Raw genomic sequence first — 27605 nt, 5'->3', positions numbered from 1 at the left:
GAGTCTTATATTTGGTGTGTGTTAGGGCTTTTAGGTGGTATAATAATAAAAACTGAAGTTTGAGTGCGTGGTGTGTAAATAGAAGTGTTTTGAGTGCTAGGTATGTAAAAATTCCTATTTTTTTAATCATGAATGCTGGTTCTAAGTCTAGATGAAAAATGTTGATTATATTTTTCAAATATTCATTTTATACCTTTGACATGAAAAAAATTTAGATTTGCCATTGCTCGTTGGAGATTTAATTACTAGCGAAACTTGTACCAATAGAAAACATTTTATGTAAGAATGAGAATTACTCTAGTATTTTATTATTTTTCACGATAGCTCAAAATGCAAAAACTATGAAATTAAGATACTCAACATTATCCTCCAAACCAATTTTCCTTTAAGCAAAGAATAAAATAATTCATTTTGATACAAAAAGAACAAATTTGTTTAGACCGACTCATTTACTAAACAAGTTGGGCTTGCGTCCAATTTTACTAACAATTTAATAAAAGATTCTGATTTGGGTTAGCTCGCAAACCCTATTTTGACTCGATTATATTTTTTTCTTAAATTCTTTTACTTGATATTATGATATCTTTATTTTTCTATCAATTAATCTAAAATATATAATTTACAAATTATGATTTTTTTAATCAAAACAGATTGTTGGATCGAGTTTGAGTCATTTAGGGTTGCCACTTGCCACTAGGGCATGCATGCCATCATTTTATCATGTTTATTAAACGGACCAGATTTCAGTCAAATCATAATCCATCCCATAATCCATTTTGACACACTTTTAACCTTTTTTATATATATTACCACTGCTGCTTGTCCAAGTGGTGAAGAGCCGGCTGGGTGAAGCCCAGGTCTCTTGTTCAAATTCCGTGACAATTAGTGAAAGCCTTAAGTGTTGATCCGTGTAAATTGATGTGGGTTGTATGCTAGGTCGAACGAAATTTTTACTGACCTAAGAACAATGCTTTCTAGGGAGTTTTGTTTTTCTTCCCTGATTAGCTGGACTGAGCTTTTGCTTGATTTTTTCTTTACAGTTCCTTTCCTTACTTGTAACTAGTTCATTTTAATGAAACAGGCGAAAATGTCTATAATTTTTCAAGAAAAAAAAAAGTACGAAATTAAGGACTTATAGGGCCGTGGGGTCAGATGGGTACGGACGTGGCAAGGGCACCAAGGTCCACCATTTCCGATCTTTTCATGACCCGCGCTGCTTCATAATCATCTTCAGTCCCCTCTAGGGTTTCCATAGTCCGATTTTCTCTGCTCTATCTCCATTTTGGTTCGCACAATATCGATTGTGCTTTCGAGGTATATCATATATTTCCTTTGAAACTCTACAGTGGACATCTCTGATCAAATCTTAGCACGAATTTTCCCTTTCTGTTATTCCGTATTTTGATATTGTCCATGACTGATCGTCACCGATTTCTCTTTTACTTGTTATCGTGGAGGCTTTTTTTGTTCCAACGAGTTCTTGAACGTTCTTCTGGTTCTTTTCACTTTTATATTAAGTTTTCCATCTCGAGGATGGTGTGTCCACTTTTGTTCTTGCCCCTTTCTTCATATCTTTGTGATCCGAGCAGCTGCATGTTAGATTTTTAGGTAAATAAGCTTATGGACTATTTGGTTGCAGTATTTAGTCAGGATAGCCAAACTGTTTTTGAGCCACATAAATTCCGCTACCTTCTTAAAAAATAAAAAATAAAAAATTCTGCTACCTTCTTAAATCCCATTTTCCTGCTGCTTTAGGCTAAATCCCAGATTTTTGTAAATTCCGTGGAAAGTAGGGTTTAAGAGATTATAATATTTCTCTTTGCCGTTCCTCTTCGTATGCTTAAACTAAATCCTAAATCTTGAAGATACATGTCAAGTAATTATTCAACCAGATTTAACATTTATAATGCCAAATAATTTTTATTATTTATTAGTATAGGATTTGCCAAATCTTGATTTACAGAACCTGAATTTACAAGATTTACTAAATACCACTTGAAGCCAAGCAACCCTTTGGGTTTTGGTGCATGGAGTCGAGTATAGGGATCTATAAAAGTTCTTTCTGTTGCAATATAGTTTGAATGTTTTTCAGATAACTCTGCTTTGTTTAAAAAACGGTTGAGCACATATGGTATTTTTTTGTATTTTTTGATTATTGATAAGCCGGATCATTGCAGTTTTTTAGTTTTTTTTTAATTGAATTTTTATCTCACGCCTGATCTTCCATCAATGTTAAGATAACTAAATTAACTAACGACTTTGGATGAGTTTAAATAATGGGTTACTGTTAAGAAAACTTGCAAATGTTATCCTTATATGCTAAAACTAAATGAGGTTTTCTTGTTATAAAAGGGCCATAGTTTTGAGAAACAATGTGCAGCAATAATCCAAGAAGCTAAAAACATGGGTTTTTATGCTATATGTTTTTGTAAGAATAATGCCAAATGTATTAAATATGCAACTTACCTATGCTTACCTTGGGTTTTTCTTGTAGTTTAGTTGAACTAAGTTAATGTTTACATAAGATCATATAAATAAGGCAGAACCGTCGATTCAACCAATGAACTATTGAACCAATCAGTTTCTTTGAATCAATCGGTTTAATTGCTATCCCATTTAATTAATTAAATAAATTTAGTATAAAATGTTAAATAAAGTATTAAATTAATAAATTAATTTAAATTTGACATATTTTAATTTTATAATGAGCGCAAAATTCCTATAAAAAATCTTTGTCAAGCAAGCACTAAACAAACATTTTCACATGGCCGCACTACCCCATGCTAGTTCCTTAGGTATGCATAGAAAATTAAAAATGCTATATAAACAATACTAAGACAACATTTCTATGTGATGTGAGACTAAATAATTAAGTTGAAGTTTTCAAGTTCATAACGTATGCGCTATATATTTTTAAACAACCTTTCTAATTAATATAAAATAATATGAATAATATTTATTTTCAAATTAATAAAGTTTATTTTTTTATCCATTTAATTTTTCAAATTTAATTATACATTATAAAATTATTTATTTTTTCTATTTATGAATGGTCTGACATGAATGATTTATAGATGTAAATTAGTATATAATCTATAGGTGTAAAGTATATATATATATATCAAAACTTAGTTATGATTTATATTGAATTTATAAGCTTATAGGTGAACTAAATTTATATTAAATGTGAACTTAATTTAAATATTGAAAGTGTTTAAATTTAAAATTATAGAAGACATTATTTGTGTATAAATTTGTTTATATTTTAGTTACAAACATTATTGCAGCAATTACAATATTATTATGTCATTTAGAATTCATTTAAATAAATTTAATATTTTTTACGTTATGAACTAGTGAACTTTGAATCTCTCTTTTTTTCAGTTTTATGTTTGGTTTGATTTCACAATCTTGGTTTCACAAATTCACTTTCACTTTCTAAAACCTTTTTGATATGACGAGATTGCTCGACTTGAGTTTAACTCAATGAATTTTTTATACATCCTTATTTGTAGGATATGATAGAGTGTACTAGCCTTGTGTGGTTCTTGTTCATCCTCATCATCATTAGCCATGTGTGGTGTTTGTTCACTATCATTACCTTTGTCTCTATTATTTGGGATCTTCTTTATGAATGATCATTTTTCATCTGTTTTGTTGACTGATGTTCAGGTATTAAGCATATTCATTGCAATTCATTATAAAAACTTCTATCCATGCTAACTTAGATCCATCCCTTCTCTTTCTGAACCCTAGGTACGAATTTATCAACTTGTTAATGGATGATTTTTTATCATTTTTTGTACATGTCGAAATAACCTAAGTTTATTTTCAATTATTTTATTTTTCAATAGTTGCTAGTTTTTAATATAATCATTTGTTAATTTATCATGGCTAGTTATGTCACACATCCATCGTAACTTTCTCATTTCTCCACGCTCAACCTAGATATTTACAACTTTTAATTGCCCAACACTTGGAAAATACGATATTGTTGGTCTTGTTGGGACTTTATAAAATTCACCTTCAATTCTTCATAATGTTTTCTTATCGGATAACATTCTTAAAGTAACTGATCAACTCAGAAAGCTATATCATCATTATATCCCAGTCTTCTATAAAATAGATCCATGATTTTAAATCTTTTACACTTATTAATCCTTTAAAAATATTGATTTGTAATTGTAAATATTAAACCCCATTAATTTTATATCAGATATTTGTTTTTTGTTCTTTTTAATTCAATGTATTTATTTCCAAATTTATTGTCATTCTTCTAATTTTTGACTTATTCCAGTGGAAACTGTCATTTATATAAGGATTAAACCGACACACCACGTTTTTAATATTCATTATATGCATCGCCTTAATTATTATAAAATAAATATGGAATTAATGCTTATATTTGATGTTATTCTACTGAAATTGAAAATTTTCATGTCACTGTACTCCTCATGATTGCAAATGCTTTGTTGTACCATAAATATCCTTTTCACACTTTTAGTACACTTTTTACCTCTATAGTCTCCAAATCAATTCTTGTGTCGCTCACCAATATGCTTTATCAAGATCAGCACAAATCATTTAAAATCCCTTTTCTTCTATATATATATATTTTTTTCCGTTGATTGTCTTAACATAAAAATCTCTTTTATAGTGGATTTTCCTTGCATGAAATCAAATTAATTTTCTGACATTTATGCGACTTTTAAAATGTTATGTTCCATTATACCCATGATTTATGCAACTTTTATGACTTCTATGTTTGATTTCTTTGTAAATTGTATAATTTTGAAAATCTTTTTTGTCTAAAAACTTGGCATCAAAATGGTTCTTTTCCATTTATTTGACACTTTGTCAACCAAAGAATTACATTGCCTACTATAACTCTCCAAATTTCAATTACATTCTCATTGTAATCTAAAGCTTTATTATTATACATATTCTTTAGAGTTTACTTCAGAGGTATGCTTTTTTGAATTAATTTTTTTTTTAAAACTATCCTTAAATAATATCTCAATTTAGTAATTTCGTATTTTCTTGATGTTTTCATTTTTAATTAAGATCGTATGATCTACTTTTAAATTATCTAACAAAATCTTTAGATCTTTTCTCTTAATTTGAATATTCTATATGTTTTCTTTTTTCCTTCCTTTGTTACAAACCTACTATATAAATTATTAAAAACTTTAACTTCAGTCTTGCACACGGGACTCTCTATTAGACTTCTAGTTTTATTATAATCATTATTAGCGTTGGTAGTATTCATTTATTGCCAACATTCCTTAATAACCTTAGTACCTCCTTACTTGCCAGTTGCCACCAAGTATCTTTATTAATTTATAATAATTTGCTCAATCTTCTAAAATTCTAGGACAATCTTCTTTAAGAAACTTGGCATCTTATCCCATATCAAATCTTGCTTAATCAAAGAATTTCAATTTATCTCTATTCGCAACTGAACTTAATAATTTCTATTCTTAAACTACTTTTTCCTATAATCATTATTTTCTTTCATTGTTTCTTTATAGTCTTAAGTTATACATCCATAATAATTATTCTATATTGTGTATTTTGAAGGTTGTGAAAATTGGCTGGATATAGAATCAGAAGGAGAGATTCAAAGTTCAATGATTTTATCGGAGTTGAATCGGACGATGTAATAAATATTAATCTTATTGAAATAAGATTAAAATGACATAATGACAATGTAATAAATGTAAAATAATATAAATTTGTGATTAAAAATTAAATAAAATTCATACAGAAATAACATATTTTGAAATTTTAAATTTAATCACCTTCAATTTTTAAATTTAGTCAACATTTAACATAAATTTAATTTACATATAAACTTATAAATTTAATAGAAATCATTGCTTATACATTTTTGTTTTTATCGGCGTTTTAGTAAAAGCGAAGTTAGAGAAGCCTTAAAGAAAATGAAGTGTGGAAAAGCTGTTGTACCTAATGATATTCGAATAGTGCGTGGAAATGCTTAGGAGATGAGGAAATTTCTTGTCTTGCCGAACTTTTAATATTATTTTGAAGGCTAAAAAGATGTCAGGTGAGTGGAGAATGAGTGTGTTGATTATATTTCAAGAATAATTGTGATGCACAAGATTGTGTGAATTATAGAGAAATTAAGCTAATATGTCATACTTTAAAACATTGGGAGAGAGTTATGGAGCATAAGTTGCGACGTGATACTAATGTTTATCAAAATCAATTTAGATTCATGCTAGGTTGGTCTACTTTGGAAGCTATACATTTATTGAGAGGATTCATGGAGAAATATAGAGAGAATAAGGAGGATCTACATATGCTATTTATTGATTTATAGAAATCATATGATAAAGTTCCAAGAGAAGTGCTATGGAGATTTCTAAGAAAGAAAGGGGTTAATAATGCTTATATTCAAGTCTTTAAGGATATATATGTAGCCATGTAGGAGCTGTTACTTGTGTTCAGGCACAAGGTGGTTTGATCAAGTATTTTCCTATTTCAGTTGGATTACATCAAGGATCAGCCTTAAGCCCATATATTTTTGCTTTAGTCATGGATGTTCTCATTAGACATTTGAAAGAGGTTGTACCTTGGTCTATGCTTTTTGCTGATGATATTCTTATGGTTGATGAGACTAGAGAGGGTGTTGAAGGTATATTTGAATCATGGAAGCCATCTTAGAGTCTAAAGGCTTTTGTTTGAGACTTTGAGTAAATCTAAATTCGAATATATAAAATGTAATTTTAGTAGTAATAGATCTAAGGTTGGGGGATTGTGACTTTGGGCGATCAAGTTATTAGTAAGAGTACACGTTTTAGATATCTTATGTCTATTGTTCAGAGACTCAGAGTGATGGTGAGATGGATGAGGATATTTTTAGCAGAATTCAAGTTGGATGGTTGAAGCTGAGGGATGCATCGGGCTTGTTGTGTGATAGAAAAGTCCCCCTCAAACTTAAGGGAACATTCTATAAGATGGTGGTGAGACTTGCAATGCTTTATGGTGCAAAATGTTGGCCATTAAAAGAGAAGCATAATATTAAGTTAAGTGTTGCAGAGATGAGGATGCTTAGGTGGATGAGTGGCTTGACCCTTAGAGATAGGTCACATTAGATTATTTATTATTAACAAATAGATAAAAATTTATTTTAATTGTGTATTGTTTAATAAATAAATAATTAAATAGTTTAGATTTAATTATTCTTAAATAAAAAATAAATATTATTCACATCATAAAAATTTTGTTTGAAAATCTGTTTAAAAATATGTAGTGCATGTGCTTTGAATTTGAAAATCTCAACTTAGTTATTTAGTCACCTTGTTTGAGAACTTTGTCTTAATATTTTTTATATAGCTTTTTTTTTAGTTTTCAGCGCATGTTTAAGAAGAAACTCATTTGTGGTAGTGTGGTCATGCCAAAATGCTTGGTTGGCATTTGCTTGTCAAATGGTTTTTATAAGAGTTTGATCCTCATTAAAAAATTAAAATATATTAAATTAAAATTATTTTTTTTAAGTTTAATATTTATTCAATATTTTACACTAAATATATTAAATTCATTTATTGACTTATTTAAATATGATAGCAATTAAATTGGTCAGTTCTAAGAAATCAGGAATTGGTTCAACAGTTTGCCAGTTGAATTAATGGTTCTAATTAATTCATTTTGGTTTGATGCATGAATTATTTTTAAGATGGACCAAACTGGCTATAAGACCAGTCTACGACTCTAGGATTGAACTAGTCTGGCTTGTTGGTTTGGTTTGATTTGCAAAACTATGGTACGGTCAAATTTTGTCCTAGAATCACCTTATAATCTTTTTAAGAAGTTTTGTTTCTTTATACGTATGAAAAGATTATTTTGTATTTGGTAGCTCAACTTTTTTATGTATACATTTTATCTTTATGGCATTGGAAATCCATCTAATGAAATCAATTTCAAGGATAGAAGTAGGAAGGAATTGGATTTTTGCCATCACCATCATCTCCAAATTGGTTCTATGATGTGAATTTGAACTCACCTTCTCCCTTCCCACATTGGAAAATTAGATGAATAATAGGAGTAGAGAGGAGGCATAAGAGAGGTGGTGCTGATAACATTGTTACTATGTTAATGGAGCTTTGATTTGTGACATAAATAGCAAGGGTAATGGGTAGTATATTCATAATGATGGAACCTTGGCCAATGACGTTCAAAGCAAGGACATATGTCTCTTTATAGTGATGGAACTATAGCAATGCCATCGATGGCAAGCGCAAAGTGGGGGAGGGGTCTGATACGTCTTGGTATCCAAAACAACAAAATATTCCCAGAAAATTCAACACAAAACATTCTTTTATTGATGTAAAATCAAACACGAACAAGCAAGTGACAATGTTTCTCTTTTGAGAGGAGGACCTTCTCTCCCAAACCCTAGACGTTGCTAGGATCCCTCACACAAGAGAATTACAACACTCAAAACAAATTTCTTCATACAAAACATAACGTAAACCCTACTATTTCTAGCCAACAATAAACAAAAAAAAAAAACCAAAATAGCCCTCCTTTTGGCAGGCTAGTCCAGTTGAAGCCATAACAAAACTTCTCCCTCAAGGTGTAAGGATAGGATGGTGTTCATGGCTTTCTTCAGTTGCTCAATCATTAGCAATGCTATTGTCCATTGGAATCGAGCTAGAGCTTTCCCCTCTACACATATCCCTGCAACCGTAAATTTCTTGTCTTCATTCAAACCATTCACCATAAAATACATCTCCACTTGGTACACCCATCCAAAGGCATCATCTCCCCTTCAAATATTGGCATCCTCAACTTCCTCACCCTATGATCGCTATCACCCTAATAGCTTCCTCCTCCTCTAGTTTAACGGTTGTTGTGATCTCTCCATGTTTTTCTTGTGTATTGAGGGTGAGACTCCCACCTTTCTTCCATCCGTTCTTGCATGACATGATCCCATAGCTTAGCTCGACCTCCTCCATCTCTGGTCGCCCACTCCCCTTGCCTAAAATGCCTACCAGAAATCCTGATCCACCTTTTATTGAAGCTCTAGGAGGAGGCTCTTGATGGACGAAACTCTCCTCGTCGAACCCCTTCCATCCGATCTCTTTTCCCTTAGATTCAACCAAGGGAATCATGATCAAATCTTGGTTAGGATTAGTAATTGGAACCGTCGGTAGGATTTTGGATCACATCTCCATGAGCTTTCTCATCATCTTATCCATAATTTCCTTTATCTTTGGTTCAACCCTGGGAATCGTCGGTGAAGCTTTCAACTGCATCTCAATCATTTTCTTCATCATATTTTCCAAGTTTTCAAAGCGGTTCTCTATGGATGTAATTATTGCTTTAATGGTTGAGAACTTCTCCACCAACCAGGATTGATTTGCTCCATTTTTCCCTACAACACCACCTTCTTTGCCATCATAGATCTAAAAAAAGTACTTTGATATTAATTTGATGTCTTGGTATCCAAAATAGCAAAATACTCCCAGAAATTCAACACAATATAGATTTTTATTGATTGAAAATCAAACATGGACAAAACAAGATAAAATGGTCCTCTTTTGAGAGGAGAATATTCTCTCCCAAACTCTAGATGCCGCTAGGATCCCTCACACAAGAGAACTATAGCACTCAAAACAAATTTCTGCATACAAAACATAACATAAATCTTACTACTTGTAGTAAACAATAAACAACAAATACCAAAAATAGCCCTCCCCCAATTCCCTCCCATATCAGCTCTCAAATCTTCCCTCTTCAACTAGGAAACATTTCATAATTAATTTCCTCCAAATCTGCCCTCAAATCTGCCATCTTCAATTAGGAAACAACTATTAATCCCCTCCAAATTAGTCCATAAATCTGCCCTTTTAATTAGGAAACATCTCCGAATTAATCAGCCCTCGAATGAGCCTTCTTTCCTTATAAATTTCCCTCTTCTATTTGAATTCAAATAGGAGATCTTTCCCTAATTAATTCTAATTAATTCCCCTCCTAATTTAATGAATTATTGCTTTGTTGAGCCCCACAAGGGGTGCCGAAATTTCCTTGGATTTGTTTCCAGGTTCTGCCCCCTCTACTGCCTATCGGGCAGGCCGGTCCAGCCTGCAGCCGGAATAGGATCTAATCTTGATTTAACAGTTTGAATATGAACTTTAGTCGAGGGAGAAAAAGTGCAACATGGAAATCTCTAAGCTTGCTCTAGAGATAATCTTTTAGCAAGTGCAAATCTTAAATTTTGTAGTTTTTGGAAGCACATGACTTGTTATGAGATGTGCAAATTCCAGTTTTGGTTTTTGTCTTCTTTATGACGTTTCTCATGAGAATGGGTTGCATTTTTTGATTTTCTAAACTCCTCTCGTTGGTTTGATCATCTGCTTTGGCTTTGGTCCTGGGTCCCCTGGCCTGATTCGTCCTTCTATCCTTTAATACTTTGTTGGTTCAGTTGTACGTTGGATTGAGTCATATTATGTTGGGCTTTTAATTGGGCTTAGGTTTGAATCTTTTTTTATTTTGAGACTGTTAACTGAGTTCTATGTTCTTTTGAGATCGGGACATGCGATTCCTTGCAAGACTTGCATGAATTTTGATATTTTTATTTTTTTCCTGGGCTGCTTCACTTGGGTTGATCCTTATGCGGTTTAAAAGGCGGTTCCCGTAAAATCCACTTAATGGTATATTATTTTTCCTTTTGGTTTGAGGACTAATTGGATGTAAATCTTTCTCATTAAATATCATTAAACTATTTGCAAACTTAATTATGCGGTCCTACTTTTACACATCATCAACTATCGATTCTATATGCGTAGAGGGCCCCAATTTTTCATGACATATCTGTTTCAAATTGGTAATAATAGAGTAATTATATATATGTATATTAATTTACTTTTTGACACGGGCTCAAATAAAAATTAGTACATAGCTAAAAGGCCTTGTGTTTACATATTTTCTAATTTTTCATATATGGCCAAAAGGTTTGGTTCAAGTTGAGTGCTACAAGTTATCATATGCTGTGTGAAATAACTAGTATGGTTATATTGTTCCTTAAACTTTTGGCATTTTAATCTAGTTTGATTACTTGATTTTGGGCATGTATCTGGGTCTTATTTTTGTTTCGTGTGCCAAGTTCCAACATTGCCTCCTCCTAACTGCCTCCTGATGTTACAACCTTGAGAACCTCCGAAAACAGTGACTTTTCTTACATCCAACGATTATTTGTTGCAATAGACAGCCGCGTTCTCCCTAAAAGGATATTGGTACAGGAAAATGAAGTGAGGATTTGGTGTATGTGAAAATCTATTAGCTTTACATTAACTAAAATCATATTTAACACTCGTTGAAATGAAAGCATATTGATATTCACCATTATTAAAGATCATTTTTTGAATCATTAGTGCAGACTCTTGAGAAGAAGAAAGGAGATAAAAAGAAAAACCGAAATCTTATTACCTGTCTCAAATAGTTACAGCATGGGTCTATTTATAGCTTAAAATGGACCAGTTTGGGTCTAAGTAGACCGGTTTATGTCTAATAGGTAAAAACTCAAATAAAACCAAACTATTTATATATTAAAGATATTACAGGTGGCTGATTTTTTATTAATTCTTGAAGCTGTGAGGATTTGTCTGGTCTGTTTAGGTTGATGGCCTTGCTTGTGCTGATTGCAGTGGGGCTTATCATCGACTGCTTTATATGTGCTTTGGCTTGTATTACCGTCTTTGACTATTTACCTAGCTGTACATATTGGCGTCTTTGGAAAGTTATTCATTAGTCTTCACCCATTCTTCCCATTTATTTTATGTAATTGTTGCATAAACCGCTCTAAACACTCCCGTCACCATGAAAAACAAATTTGTCCTCAAGGTTGAGAGATGGGGAGGCCGAGGGTGGCAGAATTTATTACAAAACATCCTCAGGATTTGCCAATGTCCATTGGAGAGGAGCTTGTTTGTGAGGAGCTAGATCATATGTGAGGCTAGGATGGTAGAGGGCAAGCTGAGTTGTTGGTTATTGTAGTTGAATTCTGGAAGTGCAGTAGGTGTAGCTGTTATATCCCCTTCGTATGGTTTGAGAATTAGAAGATGAAAAACAAGATGAATTTTGCTCCCCTGAGGTAAGGCAAGGTGGCGGTATGCAACGGGATTAATAATAGATTGAACTTGAAAATTCCCAAAATAATGCTTTGAGAATTTGAAATGGGTACGGTTTACTACTGAATTTTGCCGGAATGGTTGTTTAACCATAACCCAATCATTTATAGCAAGGCGGAAATCCCTTTGATGGAAGTTGGCCATCTCTTCTATTCTATGCTGTCTTGTTGAATAATTTGGCAAAGTTTTTGTAAGAGAGTATCCTAATGGGTCAGAAGGTTATCAATAGCACCAATGTCTGATTTGCCCTTTGACATAAGGAATGAATGGTGTTAGCCGACCATAAAGTGCTTGAAGCCGAGTCATTAGGATTGCTTTATGAAATATGATGTAACAAAGTTCGGCCAAACATAAAAAAAAATAAACCATAATCTTGGTGTAGTAGAAGTGTAGGTAGGTATGTAGATATTGCCATAAGCAATGATTGAGAACTTATGTCTAGCTGTCTGCTTAGGGGGTCTGTTTTATAATGAAGTGTGGTGCCATTGAGTGCGAAAAATGCATCGCTAGAAACTACTAAGAAAATACCTTCATAATCTAAAACAATGGTCTTTGGGAAACCATGTAAACAGACAACCGTATTGACAAATAAGTCTGCAACTCTTGATGATGGATAACTGGCTGGTATCTAAAATGGGCATACTTAGAGAGAGGCGGTCGGCGATGACGAATAGTATTGTACCCTATGGGGTTTGGTAGTCTAGTGATGAAGTCCATGACAAATCTCCTCAAAGTTGAGATGGTATAGGAAAAGGTGAAACGAGCCGGTCAGTGCCATAGCAGTAGATTTAATTTCTTGACAAACAAGGTATTTGCCAACAAAATTAACATCTTTATGTAGTCCAGGCCTATAGAAACTTGCAGCAAATTGTTTAATTGTTTTAAGGGCACCCTCATGACCGCCAACGGAGTGGAATGAAATTCAGTAAATACAAAAATTCAGAGGGTAGAATTTTTACTAAAATAAATGCGGTTTTTATAATAGAGGATGTTGTCCTTGATTTGGTAATTCTCCCTTGGCCAATTGTGATGTGATATGAAATATGTCTGGTAGGTACATTAGGCACAATGTAATTCAACTATAAGTTCATCGACAATTGGAATTGGAAACTTATCTTTAATTGTTAAAGCATTTAAGGTTCGATAGTCGACACAAAATCGCCAAGGACCATCACACTTTTTTGACAAGAAGCATTGGACTAGAAAAGGGACTATGGCTATGATGAACTATGCAATTTTCTAACATTTCTGCGACTAATTGTTCCATGACATCTTTTTGAAAATGAGGGTATTGATATGGGCAAATGTTTACGGGTTTGGATTGTGAAAGGAGATTAATACAATGGCCTATTAATCATTGAGGAGGTAAACCCTTTGGTGGAGCAAAAAGGTGTTTGAATTGTCATAACAAGTAAGAAATGGAAGCGGGTAGTGTGGCATTGATAAGGGTTAGTTGTTCATCAAGGGATTGGGCTGTAACAGCGGGAGCAGGATTTAGGGCTTGATTCTGGAATATGAAGACATGAATAGGGGAAGGATGTGAAATTAAAGCATGAAGTTGATTAAAAGAAATGAATAATTGATGTTCACCTATGAGAGTAATGTGACAATCCTTATCCAAAGATTGCATTGTAAGGTTTCAATAATTATGAAGAACGAAATTGAGTGATTGTAACCATTGCATCCAAAGAACAATTTCAACACTATGAATAGATAACACATAAATCTAGAAGGACCTGATATCCTTGCATGTTTATAGTGACTTTAGATCATTTAGAATTGCACCTTAAGAGATTGCCATTGCCAACATAAACATTGAATTGCTTAATAAGCTGGGGTTTTAAACCGAGGCTGTGAATGAGAGTATCTTTAATGAAATTATAGTGCTTCCCCTATCAATTAATATATGAATATTTTGTTGATTATGACATCTGGTTAAACGGAAAGCACAAGGATTGAATTGATTGTCTAGAGCGTTAAGGCTGATTTCAGATGATAAATCTTCACTATCGAGTTCTAAAAGTGAAGTGGTATTTTTCAGAATATTTGGTTCATCTGTGCCTAAGAGCAAGTAAAATTTTTAAGGACAATGATGTTGAGGGCCAAATTTAGCACCAAAATTATAGCGTAAGCTTTTGTCCTTATAATACTGAATTTCAACTAGCGAAAGTTTGCGGATAGGGAGGGCGGGGGCCTTGGTGGTTGAAGTCACCAACGGTGGAGGTATAGTGGCCAAGGTGCCAACGGCTGTTTGAGTGGTTCCGTATGGGGTAGTCTTGCGGATAGTGGTTGTGGTTTTCCCCCAGAAGATGAGTGTATGGAAAACAAATCCTGAAATTTAGAGTCATGTCGGCGAGCCAATTCCACTGCAGCTAAAAAGTTTAGAGGTCAAGCTTTATAGTTCTCTTCTTAATTCTTGCTTAAGGTTGAAAATAAAATAACCAATTAAAGTTGATTCCGCTTGGTTTGGAACTTTGAAGGCAACATTTTTGAAAGCCGTTTGAGATTCAAGAACAATAGATTGTTTTGTCAATTTGGGAAGGTTGCCTTGGTGATCCTCATTGGGTAAAATTCCTAAACGATTTTGTAACGACAAGAAGGATTTGGACCCTTCATGCTTAAGATACCACGTGGCTTAGGACCATCTAAATGAAAAGAAGCAATAAAAACACGATGACAATCAGAGGTATTATGAAAGTCAAAATACTCATGTACCTTAAAAGTCCATGTTTTGACATTGGACCCATCAAAGCGAGGGGGTTTGATTTTCATTGTTTTTAGGAAAGGAAAACTGGAATGGTCGTTCGCTGAGTGCTGCGGTGATTTTTGGGGTGTTGAACCGAAGATCCCGGCAATGGCGGTGGCTAGCTATTCTTTGTGGATGGACATAGATGGTTGGTTGTTGCAAAGGGTATCAATGCATTTATCTATGGTCCATGAATAATGAGAACTATTATGTCAATAAAATGGAAGCTAATTTGTCATTAGAATGTTGAAAAGATTTGTGGATTTTGGAAAATTGCAGTTCTTGATTGGCTTGCATGGAACATAAGGCATCAGCGAAGGTAGAATTTTTCATGGTGGAAGAACCTATGAGTTGAGTGCAATATGGCTAAATGTAGGATGGACAGATGAATTGAATGAACGAATCATGTTGTAGCGATTGAATGAAGGAATCAAATGCAGGACATCTGAATGAATTGAACGAACGAAGGAAACAAACAAATAAATCAAAGGTAATGGATGAAGGGATGACAAATAAAATGAGATGGACGAATGAGAGCTACTCCAACCTTTTCACATATATTCTCATTTCGTATCCTGTCTCTAAGAGTAAAGCCACTCATCCACCCGAGCATCCTCATCTCTGCAACACTTAACTTAATATTATGCTTCTCTTTTAATGGCCAACATTCTGCACCATAAAGCATTGCAGGTCTAACCACCATCTTATATGATTATCCCTCAAGTTTGAGAGGGACTTTTCTATCACACAACAAGCCCGTTGCATTCCTCCACTCAACCATCCAACTTGAATTCTACTAATAATATCCCAATCTATTTTACCATCACTCTAAACAATAGACCCAAGATATATAAAACATGTACTCTTATTAATGACTTGATCACCCAAAGTCACAATCCCCCCAAGTAAAACTATTATGACCAAAATTACACTCCATATATTCAGTTTTAGATCTACTCAAACGAAAGCCTTTAGACTCTAAGGTTGACCTCCATAATTTAAGTTTACGTTCAACACCCTCTCTAGTCTTATCAACACGAAGAATATCATCAACAAAAAGCATACACCAGGGTATAATCTCTTACAATTGTCTAGTGAGAACATCCATGACTAAAAGATATGGGCTTAAGGCTGATCCTTGATGTAATTCAACTAAAATAGGAAAATACTTGGTCAAGCCAACTTGTGTCTAAACAAAAGTAACATCTCATGCATACATATACTTAGTGACTTGAATATAAGCTTTAGAAACCCCTTTCTTTTCTATAACTCTCTATAGCACTTCTCTTGGAACTTTATCATATGTTTTCTCTAAATCAATAAATATCATATGTTGATCCTCCTTATTCTCTCTATACATCTCCATCAATCTCCTCAATAAATGTATAGCTTCCATAGTAGACCTACTCGGCATGAATCCAAATTGATTTTGAGAAACATTAGTATCACGCCGCAACTTCTGCTCCATAACTCTCTCCCATAGTTTTAAAGTATGACACATTAACTTAATTTCTCTATAATTCGCATAATCTTGTGCAACACCTTTATTCTTAAAAATAGGAATCAACACACTCATTCTCTACTCATCTGACATCTTTTGTCTTTAAAATAATATTAAAAAGTTTAATAAACCAAGAAATTTCTTCATCTCCTAAGCATCATCAGGTTCAACAGCTTTTCCACATTTCATTTTCTTTAAAGCCTATTGAACTTCAATTTTACTAATACACCGATAAAAATAAAAATCTTTATTTTCATTTAGGGTGCTAAGGCCACTAAAGTCCATCGTATTCTCATAATCTTCATTGAAGAGTTTATAAAAATATCTCATCGACTTTTATTGAATATCTTCTTCTAATAAAAACACTTTTTGATCTTCATCCTTAATACACTTCACTTGAATTAAATCCTTACTATTATCTCTTTGTTTGGCTAATTTATACATATATCTTCGCCCTTTTTAATATCTAATATATTATATAAATCATTAAAAGTTAAAATCTTTGTATCGCATATCTTTGTTTAGACTTTTTTACGGGTCTCTATATCTTTCGTAATTATCATAATTTTGTATTGTAAACTAATTTTTATAACAAATCTTCTTTTTTTTTAATCTTTTTTTAAACATTTTGATTTCACCACCAACTATTTTTACTATTAGTAGTTTTTCTCTTTGATAATTCAAACACATCTTTTGAAACATTTTTAATATCATTAGTTATTTTTTCCTACATAACATTAACTTTCTCATGCACAGACAAAATCTTAAGATCTAGTATCTTACTCTCCAAAATATTTTTGTTAATGTTTTTTAAGTGCCTCATCTAATCCTATAATAATGTTTTACTTTATTTGTTTTTTTTTTCCCTTCATCTTAAAGTCCAAAACTAATAAATGATGTTTGTTACATAAACTTGTACTTAGAATAACTTTATAATTTTTTCAATCTAAATGATCTATTTTTCTTAGAATAAAATAATCAATCTGAGTTTTATTATATCCATTCTTATAATTGATGAGATGCTCATCTTCTGCAAAATCATAAGCTAAAGAAAAATTTAATATGGTCTTACCATTTTCATTAGTCTCTCCAAACCCAAAGCAACTATGAATGCTTTTAAAATCATCTACCTCTCTACTAATATGTCCGTTTAAATCTCCTCTAATTTTTTTTTCAAGAGGTATTTTTTGTAATAATTATTTGGGATTTTTACATACATACCACTTTATTTGTTACATATTACATATTTAATACCTATTTTTTAAATATTACATCAATACCACCTAAATACTATTCTCATAACAAAAGTACCACTCCGTCGAACGCTTCCCTCATTCCGTCTGAATTCGTTAGGAATGCCCTAAATAATTTTAGCATCAACAACAATCTTTAAAGCTATAATTATATTTCAAATTTTATTAATTTTTACAATATTATCCTTTAAACTCTTATCTATAATCCCACTTACACCATTTTTAGTTGACTCTTTTCAGAATATAAAAGTTTAAATTCTAAACTATCAGTCTCCTTAACCTTCTCTCCAACCCATTTAGTTTCCTGAATGCATAAAATATTTATTTTTCTATGAATCATAATATCTATTAATTCTATTAATTTACCTATAAGGGTACCTATATTCTAAGTTCATATCCTAATTTTAGCTTCATAGATTAGCCTCTTTGCCTATATTCGTTATTGATGTGGGAATCCTTGCCTATTTAACACTCCACCCGGGCGCCGGAGAAGAAGAAAGGAGAGATCAAAAAAATCGTAATCTTATCGCCTACCTCAAATTATTATAGCATTGGTCTATTCATTGCTTACAATCGATTTTGGTCTAAGTTGACCGATATATGCCTAAAAGGTAAAAATTGAAATAAAATTAAACTATTTATATACCAAAGTTATTTCAGGTGGTAGACTTTTTTTAATTCCTGCTGCTGTGAGGATTTAGTCGAGCTGTTTCAACTGCTTGTGCGGATTGCAGTGGGGCTGATCATCGACTGTTTTCTATATGTTTTGGCTTGTATTAGCTTTTCTTTCGTCGACTATATACCTGGTTGTACATATTTGGTGGTTTTAGAAAGATCTTCCTCAGTCTTTACCCATTCTTCCCATTTATTTTGTATAATTGTAGGATTTAATTGTATAAACTGCTGTTTAACACAGTATCATGAAAAGTGCCGGATTGCTTTAGTACTACGATTAGTGTCATGGTATTAAACTGCCTTTAAGCAGTTCTATCATACAATAATTTCTAAGATAAATAAAAGCAAATTTTTTTATTCATAGGCTACTGTATTCCATTCTCAATGGATTAAGTTGGCTGAGTTGGGACTTGGGAATAAAAAAAAAGAATAATTGAAGAGTCCATTTTGAATCTTTCGATCTTTAAAGCTCCCAAGGAAGTCTTTTGTGATTTCTCTTGACTTTTCAGAAGATTTGTGATTCTTTTTAGCTTGCCAAAAGTTTTATTTGATGCCAAAACTTTGAGAATCTTCAATTTAATCTCTTTTTTTATTCATATTTTTGTCTACATGTAAGACGATATTTAGTCTTGACTTTGATGATGTTCATAATTTTTTTAGATATGAAGCTTTAAGATCTTCATGGTGCTCTTTTCTATCCTTTATTGGTGGATTTACTAAAGTTCTTCTATCTTCAATATCAAATCCTTGATTTCCTCCCAAGAATTTTCTCTTCTTTCATCTTTTAGAATGCACTTGTGATTTTTTATTCGTTCCATCGATTTTTCCTTTTGAACTTCAACCATGAATATACTAGTTTTTTTGTTTTGTTGCTCTGAGATCACTTAATTCTTCAAGGCTAAGGGCTTGGAACAACTTCGAAAATATTCCACCGATTCATGCTAATTAATCTTCTATCCAGCTTCTTAACGTAGAACGTACGTCAAATTACATATCTTAATTTTATTGCATCCATGGAGCTGATACCAAACTAATTTAGACAAGGGGAGAGGAAAATTGATGTGGTATAGGGTAGAACTAATTTAGATGAGTAGGGTAAAGGGAAAATTGATGTAATTAGGGTAGCTTTCCAGGAGGGTTGCAGTTCACATGTTTATTACAAAAATATTTTTGCCTATCTTTTATTATTTCATGACAACTGTAGCCTTAAAGTGATCTTGTAGCTTTCCTTAATCAGTGATTATGAAGTCGATACCCTTATGTAGTATTTCATAAAATACAACTTGCAATTCTACCTAGTAATGCTATATAGATTTCTCACACTGACTTATGACTGCTTATTTACTTGAGCGCTATGTTGCATCGATACGGATACAGCGATACGGATACGACACGATACGGATATGGGACACGCCAATTCTAAAAATACATGATACGGATACGGCGCGGATACGGCATTATAATATATAAATAATACATAAAAAATAATAAAGTAATCAAAGTGTAATATTTGGAATGACAAAAAAATTTGAAATAAAAGTAAGCATTAAATATTTAAATGTCTAGTACAACAATAAAAACAAGAAGATAAATTGTCCAGCACATGAAATTTCAACTATTCAATAGAAGGAATGATAGGATTAGCTTCTTCAGTGGTTTGTCTTTGAGTTTCTATATCATCTTCAATAAATATCATAGCTTCTAATTCAGGCTCATCAAGTGAAAGATTAGCAGTTTCTAATATTCCCATATCCTCAAGAGATTCAAATTCATCTCCAGCAACATCCCACATCCTGTTGTCTCCTTCCATATAAGTTGGAGTTTTCCTTGAGAGAAGTCAAATGTTCGTATGCACATAAACTAAGTCTTCAGTCCGTTGTAGAGTAATTTTATTTCTCTTCATTGATTGGATGAACGAGTATGTGCTCCTATTTCTTTCACAACAAGATGAGGATGAAACTTGGTCAAATAATTTTATGGCGATTGTTTGAAGTAGAGGCGCTGAAGCTCCATGTATAATCTACCACATTTTCGGATCAATTCTCCACCTATCACGCAATGACTCTTAGTCACCAAAGTCCTCTAAATAACCAAAAAATTTAGTAAGCTCAATATTGACACTTTTTCTCTCCTCATTTGGAAAATAACGCTTCAAACATGTCTTCCTCATATTTGAAATTTCTAAATCTTTTTGTAGAGAAATTCTTTGAGGATCTTCTTGAAGCCATTCTTTAGTTGAATATCTTAAAAAAATATTAAAATGAAATAATACAAAAATGTTGAAATTATTAAACAACAAATTATTAGTTAATAATGAAAAATATTGAAATTTATTTGGGATTCAGTGAGTGAGCCAAGCAATGTAAAGGTGTATTACTTTTGCTCCACCTATCTTCTAGAATAGCATAAATAACATCCCAGAAGCTTGAGTCTTCATGAAGTGCCTTCCTCTCATGTCTATATATAATTTCTTTTACTTTGGCAAGCATTGAATCCCACATTTCATAAATGAGATATAAACATGACTTATCCATATCAGCTACTCTCAACATCTCATAAATTGGATATGCGAAATTTATGATGTATTCAATCTCATCCCACCATAAATCATCTAAAAGTTTCTCCTTTATATATCTAGCCTTTCCAACATCATCTTCTCTATAACAGGACCATTTGTCACTGATTACCATAGCTTGAAGAACATTTTTTATTTTTTTGAATCTTCTCAACATCACTATAACCGAGACAAATCGAGTTTCAGCAACTGCAAGCATCTTCAAATTAGAGAAATCATTGAACATAGAGAGTCTCATGGAGTGATTCATAATAAAATTTTTAATTACAACTGCATCTCCAGCAATCACTGTTATCCAATGACATTCATTGTAGGGGATTTCATTTGCCTCGGTATTCTTAGCTGCACAAATATATGATAGCTATCTGTTACAGCCATGAAGTTGATAAGTGGTCTTCTTTGTGGATCTGTCTACCCATCAAAAACCAAAGTAACTCCTTTTTCCTTCCAAACTCCTCTAGTAGGCTCGAGCAACTTCTCAATATTATCCCTCTCTCTTTGCAAGAACTTTGTTCTAATGACATTATATCCAGGTGGCACATATCCTGCAAGATTATTATTGCATGCATAGGTAAAGACATTCTTGTAATGTGAATTTTTTACTAGGTTAAAAGGAAGTCCAGCTGAGTAAAACATTCTAGCTATTTTCCCATCTAGTTGTTCTCTCATTTGTAAATTAAATGCTTACTCCAAAGCACTATCTTTAACATGTTTTCTTCTTTTTGTTTCAAATCCCTCCATCCGAAAAGGCCCCTTATTAACAGTATTATCATCACTTCTAATTGAAGAAGATGATGAAGGATATGAAGTATGAGTGCTTGGAAGTAGAATATGTTTTGGAAACACTTTTTTACTGCTTTGCTCAGCTTCACTGACTTTTCTTTGCAATTCAGCCATTTGTGATGAGCTTATACTCGAGCATACTTTAATTTCATGACCACTAATCTTCAACAAATGAGCTTTCACTCTATAATATGATCCTTTGTATGTGGCATTACAAAAATTGCATTTGAATGCAATATTGCCACCCCCTTCTATCGTTTTATCTATTTTTGTCACATAACCCCACAGAGGTTTGTTATCTTCAATAATTGTCTCTGATGGACCATCAGTAGACCTAATTCCCACACCACTAGAGCCTAAGGATCGACACAAATTAATTAACATGAATTTGAAACATGAAAATTTTTAATTAGAAGTGTAGATATGTTGTGCCTCTACCGGGGGTCCAAGGGGGCGCTGCCCTCTGGAGGGGTTCGACCTGTACTGCTTGGTACCGAGCAGTACCGAGCAGTACCGAGCGTACCGAGTTCCTGTACCGAGCAGTACTGAGCAGTACCGAGAGGTACCGAGTACCGAGCAGTACCGAGCGCCGAGCAGTACCGAGCATAGAGAGGTACTGAGTACCGAGCGGTACCGAGCCTACTATTAAGAAAATGAAGAATGAAGAAAATGAACCTTCAATGCTCACGTCGCCTTCATTGTTCGTGTTGTCGAGTCGCTCCGTCGACGAAGGTTTCTGTCGGCTTTAATGCTCTCGTCGTCTAGCCTCTTTGTCGACGAAGGATGATCCTGTCTGCATCTATGCTCGCGTCATCGAGCCGCTCCTTCGATTATAACAAAGAAGACGAAGACCTGTGCGTAAACGAAAAACCTAGTTCGCCGAAATGTTTAAGCCGCATAAATGAGTAGGATATCGAGCGGATTGCCGAAATGAATAGGGCAAATTGCAGCTCTATTTTTTTTAATAGGACACGCGTATCCGATCAAATTTAAATAATATTTTAATTGGACACGGCATAGCCGTATCCGACACGTATCCGTGCCGTATCGGAGGCGTATCCGTATCTGACACGTATCCGATACAGCATGCCTCATAAATAGGCGTATCCGTGCAACATAGCTTGAGCGTTGAAAATTAGCTAATGAAATATTTCCTTACTAATCACTTATGTTGGATAAAGATCTAAGTTTTCCTTAATTTTTTATTTGAAAGTCTATATTTTAACTTTGTGAGCAATGAGTTGAACTGCATCTCCTGTACTCAGGAAGAGGGATCTGCATATGGGCAAACCAAAGAAAAAGGAGGTTGGAAATCCTTCTATAACCTCAGAAGAACCCCTGCCGGTAAAAAAGAACCGCAAAAAGCTAAAAGGTGCAAAAAAAATTGCGAAAAAGTCTTCGAAGGGAAAAAGCGAAATATCTGACAAGTTAACTACCAAGGACATCAAAACTGTCAAGGAAATTGCTATTAAACTAGATGGGAGTACCCAGGTGAATGAAAAAGGGGAAGCCAGCACTAAAGGAAAAGAAGCTAGCACCAATGAAACGATTGGTGGGTTGATATTCATGTGCAATGGTAAAACTAAACCTGATTGCTTCCGTCACAAGGTCTTTGGCCTTCCAGAAAATAGGAAAGACTTTGTTTTTCGTATTAAACCTGGCACAAAACTTTTCCTGTATGATTTCGATTTAAAAGTTCTATATGGCATCTTCAAAGCATCATCATTTGGTGGGATCAAACTTGAGCCTGCAGCTTTCAATGGTTTCTACCCTGCGCAGGTTTTGTTCTCTCATGTGCATTTCATTATTCTGTTGTTTGTTAGAAAGTGACAACACAAGTGCTGTTGCCTTCTGGTTTAAAATTTGGATTCCAGGTTGGGTTCTTTGGTTACCTTTCTGTAATTTTAAGACTAATGGGGATCAATTGACGTCAATCTAGGTGCGTTTTGAGGTTGAGCGTGCTTGTGCCCCTTTACCTCTTCACATCTTCAAGCATGCCATCAAGGATAATTACACTGGCATCAGAAATAAGTTCAATATAGAACTATCCGTTGAGCAAGTGAGTAGTCCTTTAAAGAAGACATCATTATCTTCATTTTGCAACATATCTCAAAAATTGCTTTCAGATTTTTGTTGTTTCCTGCTTTTCACTGTATTTTGAAGCTTTTATTCTTCTCATGGTATCTTATAGTACGTTGACTAGATGCTTATCTGCCATTACCATTTCACTTTTGTGTAAAAGCTTCAAGTTAGCAATTGCAACTTTTGCTGATAATGATTTTTATCAGCTAGCAAGGAATAGTAATAACCCCAAGACTTAATTTAATTGTTGTTAGATGAAATTAAAGAAAAGTGGAGAGGGGTAACTTTTTTAACTCATTTTTTTATTTTTTTGTTGATTAACTAGGAATTTTTTGAAATTTTATCTTATGAAAGTGGGTCAGAAGAAAAAACTTGAGAGTTCACCTCTTCTTTGGGCTGATGCTCAGTTTTTTTTCATTTATGCTTTTATGTATGGGTGTCAAAATGAGTTTTTGGGTCTGGTTTGGGTCCAACCTGAAACTGACCCACTCTCAATTGATCCAACCCGAAGCTGACCCGATTGCACTAAGGGTAAAAAATTTGAATCCGGATCTGACCCGGCGTGAGCGTGAGTTGCGTGAGCGTAGAGCGGGCTGCAGGATGCAGGGGAGAGGCGAGCATGGGTTGAGCGCGAGTTGCGCGATGCTGTGTGGGCAGTGGGTGGGATGCGGTTTGGGTGCGAGCTGGGAATGCGGTGCCTATGCGTCTATGGGCGCAGGTCCGTTTGCCCAGCGAGATTGTGTGAAGAGTGGAGCGGGAAGTGCGAGCGGGTCATTCCGTGTCATTTCCAGGTTAGCGGGTTGACCTGGACCCCTAGGGGTGTCAATTTCGGGCCACGGGTCAGGTTTGGGTCGAACTCGACACTATTCGGGTCAACCGGAACTCGACGCGCTTCAGGACCGGGTCAACCCGACACGACCCGAATGACCTAGTGTTAATAAAAAACTACTAGTTTTCAGGTCCAAAAAATTGAGTCAATTTTTGCTTTTCGAGTTAAAAACGGGTTAATCTCGGATTGTCGGGTCAATCTCGGGTTGTCGGGTCAAAAAATAGGTTTTTGGGTCAAAGGGTCAACTTGAACCCGACCCGATTTTTGAAACGGGTCAAATTGTTGAACCGTTTTGGGTTCGGGTTGACCATAACATGAATTTTTCGGGTTGGGTTCGAGTCGGGTTTTCGGGTCGTGTCAAATATTGACACCCCTACTTGGACCCAACCTTTCAAATGGGTCGGAAATCAGAACCCAAACCCGAACCCAAACCCGGCCAGTTTGTTAAACGGATCGACCCGAAACCGGATTTTTCGGGTCTTTTTTTTTTTTTTTTTCGTTTCATAAATTTTCAGGACCGGGTCAACCCGACACGACCCGAATGACCTAGTGTTAATAAAAAACTACTAGTTTTCAGGTCCAAAAAATTGAGTCAATTTTTGCTTTTCGAGTTAAAAACGGGTTAATCTCGGATTGTCGGGTCAATCTCGGGTTGTCGGGTCAAAAAATAGGTTTTTGGGTCAAAGGGTCAACTTGAACCCGACCAGATTTTTGAAACGGGTCGAATTGTTGAACCCAACCGTTTTGGGTTCGGGTTGACCCAAACATGAAATTTTCGGGTTGTGTTTGAGTCGGGTTTTCGGGTCGTGTCAAATATTGACACCCCTACTTGGACCCAACCCAATTTTTCAAATGGGTCGGAAATCAGAACCCAAACCCGAACCCGGCCAGTTTGTTAAACGGGTCGACCCGAAACCGGATTTTTCGGGTCCGTTTTTTTTTTTTTTCGTTTCATAAATTTACAAGCAGTTTTTAGGAAATGATTTTTCTCAACTTTGTTTCTTTCTAGCTTGCTTTCCATTTCGTAGCCATTTCCACTATCACCTTCTAAAACCAAATGCAGACTATCTGATTAATGCAAATCTACAATTCCATTATCTTATGATGGTTTACTAACTTTTGTTAATTTCCATTTTAAAGGTAAACGAGCTCACAAAGTTATTCCCATCTTTACCCCCGCAACAACCAATATTTAACGAGGATGCTCCTGTGCCCCAACCAATCCAACCTCTAGCCCCAGTTCCAACTCCAGTCCCATTATTATGGCCCACAATGGTTCCCTTTGATGGTCCAGCCCCATTGCAGAGGGAGTTTGTCCAAGCTCCGGTCGGTGCCGTGCCACTCGATCCCCGGTCTTTGAATGAACATGAATATATAAATTTCGGCTTAAATCCAAACCAGTTCTTGGTCTCCCCTGCTACAGCCCCAGATGTATACACTCATCCTTATATAGCAGTAGGACCCTATGAACCCAAAATAAACTACCATAATGATCCCTTGCGGCCATTAGTCCCCGTTCAACAAGCTCATGTCAGATTACCATATGCTCTGCCCAGAATAGGCACTTTTGAGCCTGGAGCTTCACGGGATGCCAGAATCAGCGAAATGCATCCCATTCTTGCACCAAATGCACTATCTGGTTATGTGAACAGGGATTCTCGATCAGTCTCTTCACGATATTTATTTGCTGGTCCTTCAATCTATTATAGATAAGGCCCTGCTTGAGAAAATTCAAGAATGAAGGGCGTACTATGTTGCCTTCTTGGTATTGAAGTTGTAGGTTGTTTACAATTTGTTTAAGTTCCATTTGGAGGTTCTGCTTGGTATGATTTTGTGCTGCAACGAATTATCACTCAGCATCTATGTTATAAAATTGGTTTGAAAATGTTAATGCGATTCTCCCGTCTGAGAAGAACATTTGTCAGTTAGAGCACTTGAAATTCTAATCTGTGATGTATGGTTTTTGTCTCTCTATTTGTGTTTGTTTTGATGTTTTGAACTAAGTGCTGTGAGTTCCCAGTTTTAGCGGAAGTTCCATTCATGAATTTTATTGGGTTTTTCCGTTTTGTGATTTTGAGTATAGAGTTTTAGGTTACCATTTGTTTTTCAGAAAAAAATTGAAGTCTCCAAACTATTTTGTGTATGATCAATATAATCTTATAATATCACACAGTTTTAGTTTGGTCTCTCGAATATATAAAATTGATTCAAAATAGTATCTTGTGTTAGTCAATTTTATTAAATTGATCAATCTAATGCCAAAGTATTTTAGAATAGTTTTGTATGGTTATGAGACTAAGGTTTCGTTTGTGATGGTTTTCTTTTTACTTCTTAAAGTAATTTTTTAGTATAAAATTTATACTAGAAAGTTGTTTTAAGAAAGTAGAAAGAAAGCCGTTCCAAACGAAGTCTACGGCTTTTTTATTGCTTCTTAAAAAATGGAGATTTAGTATTAAAATTTTTGGAAGTAATAAAAAGGCCGGTCCTCAAATGAAGCCTAAATAGGTGGATTAAAATTGTAGTATATGAATATTTGGAGAATATGAGTTTGGCTCTTTGATGTTATGTTTGAGATAAATTTCATGCCCTGCTTAGTGTCCACTTTAGTTAGAATTTCTCTGTGAGGAGTTTATTTATTTGCTTGCACTGAGCCTCCTTCAAAAATGATTGCAGGAAATCATAATCAATGGGTTCTTTCGCTCTGTCATTAGACATTAACATTAGTAGAGTCTATGTTTTCTATTTGTAGATTTTCCCTTCAAAAATGTTATTAAGTTTGTTCAATATTTTTCTGTATCTGTTCAGCCAAATTATGTGATATAAGCATCCAATAAAAGGATTTGATGATGCTCAATCTTTGGTTAAAATTGTCAATTCTCTTCGGAATTGTGGAGTCTATGGGCAGCTTTCTTAGTTTTGGGGGTTTTTTTTTCTTGTTGTTGGATATTTAGATCACTTTAACTCAAATTTATACACATTAAATACATAAGATTCAAATTTTAAAAA

At 34.2% G+C, this 27605-nt stretch overlaps 1 protein-coding gene across 2 annotated transcripts; it reads left to right on the top strand.

Annotated features, from left to right (window-relative positions):
* The first annotated feature begins 1161 nt into the window (after positions 1–1161).
* Positions 1162–26644, top strand: LOC110095952. 2 transcript variants are annotated; one of them, XM_028701296.1, is made up of 5 exons: positions 1183–1314; positions 3673–3756; positions 22954–23467; positions 23628–23747; positions 25740–26644. In XM_028701296.1, exons 3-5 carry the CDS (start codon positions 22970–22972, stop codon positions 26310–26312), a joined length of 1191 nt encoding a protein of 396 aa, XP_028557129.1. In that variant the 5' UTR covers positions 1183–1314; positions 3673–3756; positions 22954–22969; the 3' UTR covers positions 26313–26644. The 2 variants fall into 2 exon arrangements, with proteins under 2 accessions (XP_020677344.1, XP_028557129.1); XM_020821685.2 differs by lacking the exon at positions 3673–3756 and having other exon boundaries at positions 1162–1314.
* The last annotated feature ends 961 nt before the right edge of the window (positions 26645–27605 follow it).

This window comes from Dendrobium catenatum, unplaced genomic scaffold, assembly GCF_001605985.2.
Source record: "Dendrobium catenatum unplaced genomic scaffold, ASM160598v2 fragScaff_scaffold_1671, whole genome shotgun sequence".
Classification (NCBI taxonomy): Eukaryota; Viridiplantae; Streptophyta; class Magnoliopsida; order Asparagales; family Orchidaceae; genus Dendrobium; species Dendrobium catenatum.
This window is presented reverse-complemented; position numbering and strand designations above follow the sequence as displayed.